This window comes from Atractosteus spatula, chromosome 12, assembly GCF_055471065.1.
Source record: "Atractosteus spatula isolate fAtrSpa1 chromosome 12, fAtrSpa1.hap1, whole genome shotgun sequence".
NCBI lineage: Eukaryota > Metazoa > Chordata > Actinopteri > Semionotiformes > Lepisosteidae > Atractosteus > Atractosteus spatula.
Window position 1 is genome coordinate 43,278,025 of NC_142717.1, and position 17,516 is coordinate 43,295,540.

The window sequence follows — 17,516 nt, forward strand, 5'->3', positions numbered from 1 at the left end:
TGACTAAAAGTTACAAAAAAGATTGTGATTAAGGAAAAAATTTAGAAAGGCGAGCCCAGAGTGGAATTTATAAAACATCAAGGTTAACACCTCTACACTTAGGAGTAGTGCTATGGGACATTTAAAGAGCAAGGACAGTTGTTAAGACCTCGGTTTAATTTTGCAGGTTGATAGCACCCACCTACACAACAGCGTTTCCACTCAACACAGGGAAATTAATTTAGAAAATTTTAGAGGAAAGAGCACCACCTACTGGTCCACCAACACCATTTACCACATTCAGACTTGTGTTTTCTTTCTTCCTTTTTTTCCCCAACATGGAATAAACCCTTTACTTCAGGTGGGGAGCTGCGTCAGCATGCGTAGGCTGCAAAGAAACAAGTAATAGGTTTATTCCGTGCTGAAAAAAAGAAGAAAGAAAACAACGTTTCGGCCGTGGAGCCTTCTTCAGGTGTGAAACGTTGCGTTTTCTTCTTTTTTTTAGCATGGAATAAACCTATTACTTGTTCCTTTGCAGCCTACGCATGCTGACGCAGCTCCCCACCTGAACTACTACACACTCAGACTTGCTTCAATACTGGGATCTGATCAAATAAGAGGTGGGTAATGCTGCTCTCTTTTCTGATGAGGGTACTAAATAAGTCATTTCCTGCAACTGAAATGTTGAAGTGAAGTAAACTGAAATTATCTTTTTTTTTTGTCTTATTTAATTGGAACCCCTCACCTGTCACCCTGACAACATCTTTGGTTTAACTTTCATACATATTTACACTGCCTTTTACAGTGCCATTATTTATCTGAAAGCATTACCAGCCAGCCATTTCCTGGGGAACTACTAACAGATCAAATCCCTACAGCTTCAATCACTCCAGCTACAGTGGACGGTCACAGAAAATAATGCCCCTTAAAACTTAAATCCAAAGAAAATAATGATACATTTAATCTGATTAAAACAAAACAAGGGAGGGTTACTATTTGTTGTGTTCAAAGGAGCTATCTAAAGGAAAGTCTCAAACTTCTTCAGATGAGAAAAATACTTCTCTGTATTTCTTCACATAGAAACATGATGGAGAGCATAAATTTGTCAAATTCTGTCAGTTGCAGCAATAAACAGGACAGCATCTAATGTGACACATTCACTTTTGGAGATTAGGAGACATTCTGTGGTAATTATAAAGGGGGATGCAAGACTTTTTTCATGTGTTACATCTTATTACAGGCTACACACAGCCACCTCACATTCCTCGCCTCTTATCTTGCTGTAATAATGTCGGGTTCGAAAAGGTACTGCCTGAACACCGGCAGAGCGCTTCTTATCCTTGGTCAGGGCGTGAGCGGTGTGCCAGTGTGTAGAGGTCTGGAAGGCCGATCCTTCCTTGTTCTACGAGAGGATCGTATTTTAAAGAGAAGAATAATCCTTCAGTAGCTGTTTCATGAACTCTCCAGTTCTACGCTTGAACGCCGGCCGCGAACGCCTGGGGATCTTAAAGCGCAGCCCTGATTAGCCTCCGGTGTGGTAGCAGCGCATTCCCACGCGTCGCGGAGTGGGGAGTGCAGTGGGAGGTGTGCTCCACTGTCACACTACTGTTAAAGGCGTGTAGGAATAACAGAAAAACATGGAGTTAGAACACTAGAGAAAATATTTTAAGTATTTCTTTTATTTGGAGCAACACAGTCCACTACAAGGCTGCATACTTCAACCCCCTCACTCATAATCATGACCACCCACAAACATGAATTATGACTATTATGACTTTGAAGTGTTCTGTGTGTATTTATAGCATTGTTACTAGCTCCCGATTCTTATTCAGGGTCTACATTCTGAGGAGCATAATAAAAAAAAACTATTTAATGATAGGGGGTGTTGCAAATAGTTTCTAATTTATTGCCTGAGTAACATTTTTATTCAGAGTTGCAGAATCAGCTCCTTCCACACATTTTTATACAGTATCATAAAACACGCTCAGAGAGCACAGGTAGTGTGGTGAAAGTAATGGCATCGCTGAAACCGTCTTCCGTATAATTACTCGGCTTTCACGTTACCTCTTCCGCATTCGGGTCTTGTGCACCAAGTGTGCAATAAAACCTTTAAAAGGAGCCATTCGCATTCAGGTGCTGCATGCTAACTTTTTTTTCCCCAATAGTTCACAGATAAATCACTCTGTGCTTAAAATATCAGTGAACCTTTACGGCTTGATTGGAAAACACTTTCTTTTTTACACGAAGACTCTCGACATTCATTCATTGATATTTGCTGCTTAAGGTCTAAATCTTTTTAAAGCTTCTGCACTGGAGTATCACAATAGAGGGCTTAATTATTTTAATGCCATCTTATTAGGACAACTTGTGGCCTGCCACTCTAGGAACACAAACCGCAACCTCCAAAGCTAAACTGCATTTACGAATGTATTCAGGGCCAAATGATGCCCTCTCTCAGATCAACAGACACTGGTAAGGGTTAAAGCAGTTTTAACTGGGAAGCACTGAGAAAATGAAGGTTTTTTTTGTGCCCTAGCTAACATTTCTTTTCAAAGGAAATAATCGTCTTCAGCAAAACCAACACTAAAATCTATTTTTAAACATTAAGAACCTGCCAAAGATAATTAACTGTACTGAGTTTTCTGCAAACTTGCTCATATAATGGATCCAATTTCTGCAATAAAACACTTCAATGCTCACTTTTCTCTTGACAAAAGCCAATTACAGTAATTCAGTGCCTCAATATTATACACTTTCTTCTTAGCATACATACTTATTCTAACCAATTGAGGGCTTTTAGAGTAATGTTCACTAACACCATTAATTAATTAATTAGGATAATTCATTGTATCTTTCATCATTCTTTAACATCTGGCATATGCTTTAAAAACAAATTTATGTGAGCAATAAAAGCCTATAGTTTAAAAGTATTCTGTATTTTGATTTTTATAACTCCATATAATGAACATTGTAAGAACTGAACACATGGACAAAAATGATTTAAAGAACAAGCATAAATTGCCCAGACCAGTACAGGAATGAGTTACAATTACATTTAGGTTTCCTGCATGAAATCTACTGTCCAAGACTCTCAGAACCGGACCTCAAAGCAGACTTCCCCAAGACCATAAAAAAGACAAAGCAGGAGGTGAACTGTTCCTATCTCATAAGCTAAAATAGTACGTACATACATATGAACGACAAATTAAGAGACAACTGATTATGCTTTGATAAATTAAAAAACAAAGTTTGTACAATACAATAGGACATGAACCCCAAAACAGACCGTAAGCTCACAAACACAGATTAATAAAAATTCTTTAAATTTTGTATCTGGAATATTTGCAAGAGTTCCTTGATGTGCCCTTGTGTGGCTGAATGCATCTAGAGGCTTAAAGCCCTGTCTAACTGGTGCCTGCGTTATTTTACCTGTTTGCCCAGGTTTAACAAGTGAGGCACTTGTCTTTGGCCTCCGGCTGTACAGTAAATTCCGTCGTACATTTCCTTAACTGAGAATTGATCTGCAAAGACGTCTCACAAAATAATTGAATTACTGCATCACTCTCCAGACAGGGTGAATCACCCACTGTGTTGTAGACGTAAATTTCTTCCAATTCTTAATATTCATCAGATGTTACTCCACGAAACATATATTAGAGAAAGCCTTGCTATCATACTAATTTCATATTTTTTTCACAACATATGAAATGCACATGCTTAGTTAAATATACACAGTACAACTTCCATTATTTATAAGATGATAACAAACACAGTAAAATGTAAAATCACTTAGAATGGGAAGCATTGCTGTTTTTCTACAACCCACACACACTTTATAAGAAACTTCGGCATCTCCACTGCTTTTGAAAAAGGGTAGGGTTCTGAGAAAGTGTGCTCTGGGTGTGTATCGTTCTAATTTAGTTATCGCAGAATACAGGCAATCTAGGCTGAGACAAACCTGGAATTTGTGAGACAAGAGACCTAACTGACAAATACAGGCCATGTTTTCCTGTAACCACCAGCTAAACTGTGAGAAACTTCTTGTGAAATTGGATAAGGAGACAGTCTGGTCCAGAGACTGAATCTTGATTACCATCACTGCACACAAGCCTTTTAACACATCACTGAAAACCCAGTCAGCCTGGTAAGGCAGTAAATGACTATGCTGTAGATCCATTAAACAGTACCAAAGGGTATGTACACTACATCACAGCACACATGGTTTGATGAACGAACGCCTCTAACAGCTACACTGAAATGAGGAACATGTACCACCCTGCTGTTTTGCAAGTCAATGAGTTTTAAATCTACATAGCATTTTACATTTTTTATATTTAACATTTAACCAACAAAGAGCCATTTGGAAGGGATCCCCACTGGAGAAACGTGCTGTATAATTGGACAATATTCAAATTACTGCATAAATACACCTCCAGGTCCTCATTGTAAATGAGAATTTATTCTTAATTGACACAATAAAGGAATAAAACCTTATTGACCCATGATCACCTGACTCATACTAAAATGCTAACAAACTAGTAACCAAGGGGAAATTATTCACAGACAGTGAATGAGAAGATTTTAAGACAGCCTTTGAGAAAACCACGTCACAGCACATATTTCTATAGGAAAGACGTTCAAGGACACGAGAATGGCAGGGGAAGACTAATCCAATACTGCTGCTTGTAGTCGCATACAGATGAGCCAGAGTGGCTGCGGTTTGGGGATTTTCTCTACAGCTCATCCAAAACATTGTTCTGTGAGCTTTATGTGTTTGTACCAAAAAAAAACAGAGACACACTTTAGAAAAAGAGACTAGTACAGATGCTGCATCACTAAGTGATCTGGAAATAAATCCAAGCTAAGAAAACAAAAAATGACAAACGTTATTCTATGTAGTGAAATGTACTGAGAGGCAATAAAAAATAAAGTATTGGAACAATTAGTCTCTCAGTCTGCATTTAACATCTAATAATTGTATCATAGTGCAATGGTTTATTTTTATTTACAGAGGATAAAGACATTTTTCAAAATAGACACCTTGATTTATTCAAGAAAGGACTAGATTGCTCTGGTTGAGAGTCCACCCGAGGTGTTTTAGTCTAACCTGCAGCATAACAATGGTACAAAGGTGATGGCTTTTTCTTGCTCGATTTTTGCCAGCCTTGACTTTCGGCATGTTAGTTCACTCCGACACCTCTGCCCAATCAACCCTCTTACTAACGAGGCGATTCGGGGCTTCCTCAACAGTCACTCGTGAGTAATCAGTTCATCAAAATAACGACAAAAACATTTAATCATTATCCAAAAACTATACGGTACATTTTATTTTGCCAAAAATGCATGCATAGAACGGTACATTTCTTTCGGGGCTCAGTACAAAAGCGTTCTCCTCACTGTGCCACTACTACACAATTCAGGAATTACTGCCATCCTTTGCACATGACCAAAATGTGTTCTGTGTATTGGTATCCACAGCCGGGGAACTCCGACACAGCATTAATATTCCTTAATCCCCCCAGGGGGGGTTTCAGTTCTCACTAGTGTTTGTACTGGTCTCCATCCAACTAAAAGCATGCCGATATCCTGTCCTACAGGAACACGACACTTCACTAAACCCACAGTAAACAAATAGCTTCACATTTCAGAAGACAATCGTAGCATTAAAATGACATCTGGCGAGGCAGAAGTGAAACTGAGAAGGGCAACGCTGTGGTGAAAACCCGTTTTGCATCTGCCCTCCTCACTAAAAGATATCGCGGAAACAGAGAGACTAGCAAAAGGGAGAAGACTTCATCTAAAGTAGCAAGATTTCCTAACATTTTCTACCTTAGTTTTACTGCAATTTTAGACAAGTGAGCCCCACTCCCCCACCCCATAATAGCTCATAAAAAACATCAATCTATTAAAGCTTAAGTATGAAAATTGAGAATTTAATTTTACTCCAACTTCTGCCTGGAGTTATCACTGACATTATAATTGCATTATGAAAGAAAATTATTTATGTAAACTGGTGCTCTAAATTGCAAAGCAATTTGCCTTATTCTCTGTGCACCGAAAAGGCATCAATTTATTTATATTGGAGCCAGAACAAACATGCCGGCTTTGTTCTTGTGAGTCTGTGCTCTTATTAGATATCTAACTCAATCCAAAACCGTCTTGATTATTAAATACTAGGCTAAATTTACATCTAATAATGCATGCAAATGATGTCATATTTGAATATGGAAAAAGCACATTATACAGTAGAATTTCAATTTCTCTTCAACAGAAATGTTGAGAAAGATTAAAAATCTTCTGAGATGTACAATTAAAGGTATAACACTATATAACATAGGCCTACATATTTATTTATTCACCGTTTTGATCACAGTTGCTCATGGGCTCAGTGCCACACAGCTCCACTCATCATGAGTCCGCAGGACTGGGTCAGGTACTGCGGGGGAAATCTGTACTGTCATCTCGGTTTTGAGGGAGTGACAGCGCTTCTACAACACCTTCAATCTCGCTAAACCCTGCTACACCAGCACTGAAAAATTCGTTCTGGTTTTTTGTAAACCTGATCAGGACACGAAGCCCACTCGGCCTGTTTGGTAGTTAGTTATTAATTAATACTAATAATAATTGCTTACACTTATATAGTGCTTTTCTGGAAACTCTACTCAAAGCGCTTTACAGGTAATGGGGACTCCCCTCCATCACCACCAATGTGCAGCCCCACCTGGATCCTAGGACCTGATCCAGCCTGTGTATCATACAGCAACAGGGAAGCTGGAGGCTTGGTCAACACTCTTACAACCCTTTGGGTAAAAAAGTGCCCCCTGTTCTTGGTTTTAAATGCACTTGCATGTAGTTTTTACTTCTGCCCTGTGGTTGGTGTTGCACTGTTCATTCTGAAGAAATCCACTGGGAAGGATGAATACTTGTATCAATACCTCTTTGCTCTTCTCTGGAGAGAGTCCAGAGCAGCAATATCGCAAATATAAAAAAACAAAACAAACAGGCACTAAATATAAATAAAACACAAATATAAAACTTTTCAGAAAAACCAAACAGTGCACATTGCACAGCAACCCGTATTAGAAGCCAGGAACCTTACCGAAATCCGAATGACTGCTTTTGCTGAAGCGAAGATTAAGGGACGCTACCCAAGGCTTTGCCCAGGGCACGGTTTTCATTGAGAAAGTGCATTTGGTGCTGTTCAGCAATGGCATTAATGGGGACACATCAGTCAACCAACGCCCAATGCCCCTGTTTGACAACAAAAAAAAAAAGTACGGCAATTAGAAAGGGTCTTCAATCCAAGCAAGAGAGAAGATCACACAAAAAAACCTACGACAATTCTATATTGTACTTTCATTTTAATTTGAACTTTCATGAGCAATGCAGTAAGACAATACAAAGACAGCTGGAATTCAAACTTGGTATTCCATTTGCACATAGTGAGAACTAGACAGTACGGCAGATAATTCAAGGAGACAGAGATTTTTCCCCAGTGGGGCAACAATAACGCAGTATACAAGGTAGACAGCTTCCTTAAAGAGGCAATGGGCAAATTAACAAACAATCGGCTTTATTTCTTATAAACATACAGTTCTGTGCCACCACAGAAAGACCTCCAATTTTAAAAATACAACATTGATATTGAACAAAGCAATACAAACAAAACTGGGAAAATATATACATTGCACCTTAATCATTGCAGGCACTTAATCCTCTTTCTGGAAGGATATTTCAGACCCGTGTTCTGTTGCAGATGTGCAAGTCTCTCCATCATGGTGGAGGTGCTGTATATAATACAACTGCTGATCAACCTGCTCTCATTTACATCCCACAGGGCTCATTTCAGCCTTCTGTAGCTCCCATGGGAGAAGGAGGATTCCCATTAATGCCTTTAGGAGCCCGTCTATATTACCATGTCCCCAGTTTTCATTACATTCTCTTTGCATGGATTGAATACACTGTTGAATAATATTCAAATTTAAACAACACATTCTCCTGACACTCAAGTGCACTGCTTTACTATGGCACATATTCATTCAAAACTTCACCCCTAACAGTATGGGAAATGACAAACACCAGTACTGTACAAGGGGAAGAAACTGAATTCCCCACACAAACAAAGCAGGTATGAAATACCCTTACCAAATAGGATCCCAATATGAAAATATAAACTGACACTGAAATTAAAGTATTTCATGGTAGAATATAGATTTGGAAGCACCACATACAAATGTAAAATATTTATCTTGACAACCAATTTATTTGTCAGTGCAATATTTTAATTGCACTTAAGCAGTCAACATGTAAGTACAAAAGTGCAATTTTACCCTAATTTAGGTTCGGAACCATAATGTTCAAAATAACATAACATTCTTAATTATTTTTATAGATTGGATTTCTATATAAATTTTCACCAAGTTCAAAATTAAAAACAATGCTTCCTATTTCAAAATGTAGTCTGGTAGCTTATATATGGAAGAGAACTGTAACTTGTGAAATTAATTTCTGTGCTTCAGTTATTAAATTTTGTTCAAAATCACTCAACTATTTCCAAAGTAAAACTTTAACATGTATAATACTCTGCAATCATGAATCCAAAAGATTATTCGGGATAGCCTGTCCTCCTCCTCCCTAATCAACAGTTTCTGTAAGAAAAGCAGCTCAGGTAGAGGTTTAAGAACTGAAAGCATTTGTAAGCTTGGATGGCAAATTCTCCAGATCTGAAGAAGGAAAATACACATCAGTGAGGGTTACTGACCCTGTGTTTGTGCATGTGCTGTTATTCAGACTAGATAATGTGGCATGCTGAAGGGAAGCATTCAACTGTGCACAGGCTGAAACTGTAAAGACTGGAGGATACAAGTATAAAGAACACTTTAGTTGTTCCCAACTACTGTGATTAATGATATCAACTTAATTCTTACACAGAGTAGAAAACTACATGGAAAGCGCAAACAAATCGCACCTTCAAAGCACCAAATTATTTGAAAATCACTGTGTTTTAAAGAATATATATGGAAACATTATGAACATTATATGAACATTAAATGAATCTTCTTCTTAAACGAAGAAATGTTTTCCCCTATTTTTACAAAAAGCTTGAGAACAGCTTGGAATCCATATATTAAAAGTCTTTTGATGAGCAATTTGCCATTTTTTATTCATCGTTTCAATGCAAATTATACAGTAATTACAGTTACATAACTTCTTCTGGTACTGTTTGTCACACACAAAGTAATTACTGCGTTGAACATTAACACTGCTATTAAGACCTGCAATTTTGTGTGCCACACATCACACCAGTAAGAAGAATAAGTGTATTCTAGCACTGTGAGTTTCCACGACACATCCAGCCCCACACATCTCTAAAGAATTTTTTGACATTCTCTTTTGTCGTGCAGAAAATGCTGTTTTTTCAAATGGTAATCGTTGACTTTATTTATTAAATTAGACATGCATGCATCTCTCCATCACTCACCTGGAATTTTCTGTAATTTTTGAAAATTATTTGGAAAGGGAATTATACAAAATGGTAACAACATAGAAAAACAGTTTGCCAGTCCCTCACATTAATTTGAACTCCCTGATGCTTTCCAGGAGGTAAAACAACCATCTCATCAGACAGCAGCATTGAGGAGCAGGGTCAACAAGGCTCTGATGACATTCTCCACTACTCCTTGGTCAAGAATGCCCATGTCACGACACACCACGTGTACAACATCAATAACGGAAAGGGCCAACTGGGGCTTCTAAAGGGAAGGCAGAGGTTGTCAGAGCTGAGCTACCAACCTCTTAGCAGCAGTAATGCCAGTCAGTCAAATCGCTCTCTGTTCTAGAGTAAAATCTGGTCATGAGTCATACTTCCACACATGAAACACTGGTGAACAAAGAATATTTTTTCCACACAAGATAGTAGAGCTGCAGAACCCTCCCCCACTCCTCCCACTGAAACACCGCCACACACGAATACACCCACGTAATTTAAAAACAAAAGACACCTGCCATTCACTGAAGGGCACACCGCACACTTGTGGGTGTCGGCAAGACCAGTCTCAGAGGAGACATAATGGAAAAAGCTCAAATCGATCACCTGATGGTCATCAGAGGCCGGCCTTAAATTATGCCAAATTTTACAATCCATAAATATGCTAGTGGCACAAATGCCCCCTTAAAACCAGAGCATGTAAGCACTATTTTGCAAATGTGCTGTTACTCTTATCTGCCTTGAGCTACAACTACATAAAAATCACTGCACTAAGTGCTTGAAAAAGTACTCTGCACCTAGTATTCTACAGATGAATACAAACCGAGTACAGTACTTCGCTTGGTCTTAATTGTGCTAAGAGCAGCACACAGCAATCATTGAAAAACTAACTAAAACTAATATACCAGCCTTACCTTGCAGACACAAGATAAAACACAATACTACATGAATACTAAATGATGCACAATAAAAATGCATGACTTACAGGCAGGAGGTTTTTAGCCTTCAAGCACCTATTTGGGGAATTCTGCCAGGACACAGAGAGCACAGGGGGACCCCGTTCAGCCCCTCCTGACAGTACCTGTGGAACGCAGTGATCCAGCGCCCCAGCTCCAGGTTGCAGAGCTCACTGAGACCATCACAGCAGACATAGAGCTGCACCGTATGATCCCAGGGTGCACAGGTCTCATCTTTCAGGCCTGGGCAAGACAGCGAAGCGTCCAGCTCCAGAGAATCAGAGGCCAGAAAATCTGAAAAGGAAGACAAGCGTGTCTGGTCAGTTCGTAACTATTTAAACCGCAAATGAGTGCGACTCAGCAATGCATTATGATTCACACCCCCCCAAAAAAAGCAAGGAAAGTAAATAGTCAGAGTTTTGAATTTTACTTGAAAATGCACTAAACTAAAAGAGGGAATCGGAACTCTAAATGCTGAGCAGGAGAGAGCTGGAACGCGGCTGGGAGGAGTACTGCTGATGTCTCTCAGCATGGTCACGGACTCGCATGCAGCTCTCGAGAAACATGCCATTACCATCCGCTCGATCCACACAGGGTGGCTGCTGAAAAGCAACACAGAACACAAAAAACTGAGGAAACGAAAATCTAGCTGACATCCAAGTGTACGGGGGAGGCCAGGGTTAATACAACCTTTAACCCTTTAATAAAATGAGACATTGAGAATAATTTCCGGCTCACAATTTGATTTGAAGTAAAAGCTTATCTTCATGTGATCAAAGGTTTAGTTTTCTTTATTAGTTATTTTTAAAGGTAAAAGAAAAACACTGGGTATGTTATTCTCAACCTCAATCTATCACTATTCAAATGCTTCCCTGCATCCAAGAAGAAACATGCAGGCAATAAAAGGGGTCCTCTCTGACCCCTGTCAAGCATTTCGAGTTTGAGCATCCTACATGGTATATCCTAGCCTTGAACTGCTACCTATTGCAGGATATGTGGTTGCCTCCTTTAACAGCTACCAATTTCACCTTCAGCCCCAATTCAATGTACACAAAGGCTGCTGATTTCTAAACAGACAGGCCTGCATCTAAGACAATTTTGTCAACACTAGGAGACATTGTGACCTTTTTCCATTAAGGCCATGGAAACTGCTGAAGTCAAAATAAAGCAAGAGCAAGAAGTCAATAACCACATCTTTGTTGATTTGGTGACATTGTACCAGAAGAAGTTTATTTCTCTGTGGCGCTCATGAGGAAAAACATGTTATTAAGATACTTCTGACACAAAACATAGAATTTTTCCAAAATACATCCTTCATAAGTCATCTTCCTGTCATGCATGCATATTAACATTAATGAATCAACACAATATTACCTGGTGTTATTCAACCAACTCTCCATAAGCAGTTTAAAAAAAAACACAGACCCACATAAATGTACACCTGCATACTGCGAATTGAAAACCTTCTGATAAAGTGGACTGAAAAAGGATGCATCTTTTCTTCCATATTAGTAATTAATGAATCTTTCACTCAATGCCTGCTCTCTTGTTCTGCTAGATTAATTGTTAAGTGGTGTCATGGAAGGAATGTGGAAATCCTTACACAGAAACAGATGCAGTACAAGGACGTTATGAGCACATTCAATGCCACGCCGAGTGTTTAAGGTACAATTATTAGTAAGAACAACCATAGAACATTCCATTGTACATTAGAGCTAGATAGTGACAATGGCTGCTTAGATTCTATTAAGAGTCTGAAAACCACACAGAGCATAAGAGTGACAGGAAAGTAAGAAATTGTAACAAATATTTCATCGTGGGATCTATAAACCCACAATGGCTCTATTCTAGAAGGCAAAAGGGACTATCAAAAGCCTATTTAGAAGTGTGAATACAAAGCCACTTTTCAGACAAGGTTACATATTTTAGGCTGCATAACTACCGACGCTGCTGAAGAAAAAAAAACCAAAAGGTCTCCATTTTTCACCATTTCTCGGCACACAGGAAACAGAGCTTTCAATTGGTTTATCCATAAACACTAAAAGACACTAGTCTTTGACAAAGATTATTGAATGCCATTCAGAAGCTGACCTTCAGCTAAATTTCCATTTTGTTTTAGACATGGCACGTGACAGGCATATTTGAACATGTATACTGTATGTTCAGTTTGGGTCATTGAAAAGAATCAGCGACTACAGTTCATCTTATTGTCAGAGCACTCAAGGACTTTAAAAATATAAAAACAAACTCCAAATGTACATTTTCTGGTCTCAATGACAATACACATATATGTGAATACAAAGTAATGATGATAAACATTAAGATTGAAAAATAACGTATGAACAGAAACTACCTTTAGGAAGTTCCACAGTTGTCACGGTTCCATTTTCCCCTTGCATTACAGTATGATCAAACACAGTGATGGCCCGAGCTGGCTTCTGAAGTTTTCCATATAATTGTTTAGCATAATCAAACCTAATGGAAGAGGAAAAACGAAGAGAAAAGGTTCACCCCAAACACACTATACAGTAACTGATCTCTAGCAAGATGTATGATTATATCTCCGTTCAGCTGCTAATTGTCAGGCTTTTTTTCTACATGTCGTGTTGCGCAAGTCTGAAAATTTCACCCAGCCATTTCCAAGACTCTCTTTATCCTTAGAGGGCTGTGGTGAACTGGCCCAGAACGCCCAGGGGCTTTAAACCCCTCGACTGCGGCACACGCACACGCAAAAGCATGCAAGTGCACACACACACACATGTGTGCATGCACACACGCAAGAATACACGCACAGACTTCCGAGATGCCACTTAACCTGGTCCACACGTGTTTGGACTGTCGGAGGAACCTGGTGCAGTCAAGAGAAAATACACAAGGACATGGGGTGCACATAGTCTCTACAAAGAGGGTGCCCCATGCCAGAATGAATCACAGAACCGAAGAGCTGGGAGACGTTATCATCACATCCTTATCCCCCCCATCCACAATTTCTAATGCAGCTTTTGATCAAGAACATTGTACATTCCTCTTGTAAGCAAAACATCATCATAATCTCATCAATACTTTATCACCTCTCTCATTTAATACTTCACACATGGATTTCAAAGGTGAAGATTTTAAAGGGCTACTGGAAAGAGGTAAAAATGTATCTACTTTAGGTACATTTCTGCTTTTCACAGAAAAAAAATAGCTGCTGCTTTGAAGGCGCAGGAATTCTCCAAGCTGAATGCAAAATTTATAACGGCGTTCTGCAACCTCCTCAGTGCAAGAAATAATTTTCCCAACTTATACTGCCTCCTGCATCAGGAAGGAGTCATAAAACATGTGTTTAACTCTCCGCAGAGGCCCAGTAGCATTTCTGTCTCCTGGTAATTTAGACACTCTATCAGAGACAAGCATTCTCCTGAGTGTTTTCTGCGCTATTTGATGTCTCCGTTTGATGAATGATGTCTGGGGCTAAGAAAGGCTAAAACAATTCAATGGCCAAAACACTTAACAGAATTTGCACACCAGACTTTAAAAAATGTAGTATGGATCCAATACAAACAGAACTTTAAAATAACACTAAATTAATAATACTTGCATTAATTACATATGCTTTGAGGTTTAGTAAAGGGGGTTTATGAGCAAACTTGTAGCCTGTCTGGCACAAATTTCTACAACAGCATTTAAACTAGCCACCACACAACTGAAGTCCTTTCATCTGTAGCCTTTCTAACATGAAATTTGAATGAATTTTCCACACTTACCACTCAGACTGCCAGGTAAGAAACTTGAAAGTTGGATAGAGAAACCACCCCATTTCTGCGAGTTTCCCTTCATGGTCGATCCCGAAGAAGAAGTTGGGTGATGGAGTATTTTGGAAAGAAACATTAACCTGCTTCTTGCTTCTACAAAAGAGAACAAAGCTATGAAAATCTTATTCAGGACAAAGCAGGGTTCTGACCTTATTCTGCTATGTAACAGCACAGCATGCTGGCCCTTTCAGATTATGAAAGGATTGTTACACTAAATTCAACCGTTTATGAAATCAACTGCACCCACACTGAAGGTGCAGTTTTACAATATCATTTGTAAAGACATAGTGCTCCTTTATTAACCGAACATGCTAATCAAAGCAGTTCAATCTAGTTTTAAAGATGAATACTGAACTATACTTCTATCTCTGGTAAACCTACGAAAATAACAGCTAAATGTGACAAAGACTTAAAAACAAAGGCATTCAAGCGACAGAAAACATGGAATTTAGACCGGAAAAGTCCTGTTTATTTAACTTGCTAGAATTCTTCAAAGAAGCAATACAAATAGTAGATAAAACTATAAAACTAAGTGTATGTGCAATGATACATTTAGATTTCCAAATGCTTTTCATAAGGTCAATCATAAAAGCTTGATTTTCAAATGAAAAGCTATAGTAATCCAAGCTAATATCTGCACATGCATGAAGAACTGGTTAACAGACAGGAAGCAGTGCATCATCTTAAGGGGCACAAGTTCTGTTTGGGAAGATCTAAGCAGTGCTTTGCCGCAGGAACCCATTTCTAGGCACACTTGCTCTTCCTGATGAACATCAAATACTTACATTCTGAAATATTTCACAGGTACTTTTGTCACAAAAGGAATCCTTACAATCCACTTCCAAGTTATAAAATTAACATTATGTGAAACAATATAACAACTTACAATTTGATCTGTGTTGCTAACTGTAAAATCATGTAAAATGTGATTCATACTGTGAAATGATGTTACTTAAATCTTAAGATGAAAATATTGTTAAGTAGTCTGTGACTATTACCACTTCAGGTGTTGAAACATGAATTCTTTCCTTTTGGATTTTATTTTGAATAAAATTATGAATTATCCAAGGAAATTTCTTCATATATATATATAATATCCATATCCCTATTCCAAATAGTAATGAGTGTTAAATATTAACATGAAGCCTCTTGCAGAAAAAAACCCAACAAGAGGAAGCTAATCCTTTCATTTTGCCCCTCAAATGTGCACTTGTAGATATGTAGATCGCTCCCACCTAGGGTGAACACTGCAGATTGCATACGTAAGCAAAAAACCGAAGAAAAGCATGGCAACTCATATTGACATTGCAAGTCCTGGAATAACGGAAGCCTATCCTTCCGTAAAGTGCTCTCCAAATGTATTGGAATAGCAAAGTCAAAACTGCTACTATTGCTGTACAGTCAAGCAAACTGTATGTGTGATCATGGAATAATTGTGAGGAATGAGTATAGTATTTGTTTTATTTTTGGGTAATTTCATACAGTATGTGTTTCACTACATTAACTATAAGAGCAGAGAGCACAGGAGTGTCACATAATTCTATTGGCTTTTTCTTAATTGGGAAGAAGATACAACTTTTCATCGCAGAAGGCGATGAAACACAAAATAGCAAGAAAAATACAATAAGTTCCTCCGGGCCCCCAATAATGTCACATCTACTTTTACTTTTTTCACCAAAAAATGACAAAAAAAACAATAAATAACTAACATTCATAACGTGGTCTGTGTTTTAGTGATAAAAAATGTTGCTGATCTAGTTAGATATCATTAATCATATCCAAGTACAGTACTGTTCAGTAACCACTGCATTTGCTTTTTGTGTAGTTACATACAGTTATAATATTTGTGTGCTTAACACCTTTAGGGTTGATGATAAAGTCCAAACCACAAATATTCTTCTGAAAAGTAAGCACACACACGAGCGACCCAAACACGAAGCAAGAAGCGATGAACTGTATAACACATCTCTGGTGCTACTCCGTAGGCTCTGCGCTGGTTGTCCCCCACACTAATGAGTGGAATGTGATGCCAACACTCGATCCGATTTCTCCATGTCACTTCTTCAGGTTCAGAAGTTGGCTTTTGTTATTCGAAATATGGATAACAATTCACAAGCTTCGCAGTAATCAATTTTCATAAAAAAGAATATTTGTTAAAAGCAGTGTGTATATTGAGTTTCAAAGCATGTTTCACATAAATCTTATTTTTAAGGCCTAAACGGAGCCTGATAAAGCAGAAATTACTCATGTATTGAACTTTGTCTTCTACTTTATTTTAAGAAGCTAAGTATGCACTGTTCTTCCATAATTAGATGCATATTTAACCAAGCTCGTGTTTGTAATGCTGTTTTACATTATAGTGAAAGAACAGTGATTAAATCTAGTGCTAATTTGCATTTTACTTTATTGAAGGTCAAACAATACCTATCCATCATGTAAAAGACAGCAGGAGCCTTTATCCTGAGGCCTGCAGAAAGTTGCTGTCCTCAGAGAGGAGTTAATTTCTGACTGTTCATAAAGTTCATCTGAAAAGAGAACTAGAGGCATATTTCCATTTTCAGCAAGGCTATTTGATCAGGAAGAGCAAAACAATTCACATTTTACGTAAACTATTTATTGCTACTGTTTAAATTTCTTTTTAATTTTACAAGAAAAATGTGGCGGAATACTGATTTTTCACAATTAGCCACATCTGTTCCACCTACAGTGCAACACTTCTGAGTTAATTCCATAATTAGCTAGTCCTCTTCCAAATAGTATATAATTAAGATAAAAAATCACATACTGAAATCAAATTATCTAATGAGAACTACAATTATTGATAATTTGTGTAAAAAATGTTTTATATTTTACTATTCATATGAAACCAACCCAGACCCATTAACAGCAATTATGTCATTCCTGGCTTCAGTCACACTAATTCACGTGACTGACAGTAACTGACACCCAGCAGTGAATGAATTTTATCAGCAAAATGATCCTGGCTTTAGTAGTACTTTAGGTGCAATAGTCATTTTCCTCACATTTAACCTGATGAACATACTCTACACCTGTCCCGATTTCACATTCCAATAAACAAATCCAGCAGCATATTTAACACTTCCCAGCCACTTTTTTTTTACAAAATGATTCTTTTCATATTAATGTAAATGATAATATGAAAATGCAATTAAAAATAGATGGAGAACACAAACGTCATTTTGTACAACATATGAAATATGTGGGGAAAACCAAAATCTCCTTAAATCCTCATCTATCAAGTCCTTAAGAGATGCAAACTCCTGAAGAGAAACAGTG

The 17,516-nt window shown here is 38.1% G+C and overlaps 1 protein-coding gene across 1 annotated transcript in view; it reads right to left on the reverse strand.

Moving 5' to 3' along the window:
• ngly2 (N-glycanase 2) overlaps nucleotides 1-17,516 on the reverse strand; it is a 66,997-nt gene that overhangs the window by 30,701 nt on the left and 18,780 nt on the right. The window contains exons 5-8 of the mRNA XM_088929558.1: nucleotides 14,172-14,312; nucleotides 12,776-12,897; nucleotides 10,548-10,716; nucleotides 7,079-7,230 (exon numbers count right to left, since the gene is read on the reverse strand). Coding sequence (XP_088785684.1) covers nucleotides 7,079-7,230; nucleotides 10,548-10,716; nucleotides 12,776-12,897; nucleotides 14,172-14,312 — 584 coding nt within the window. The remainder of the gene's footprint in view (nucleotides 1-7,078; nucleotides 7,231-10,547; nucleotides 10,717-12,775; nucleotides 12,898-14,171; nucleotides 14,313-17,516) is intronic.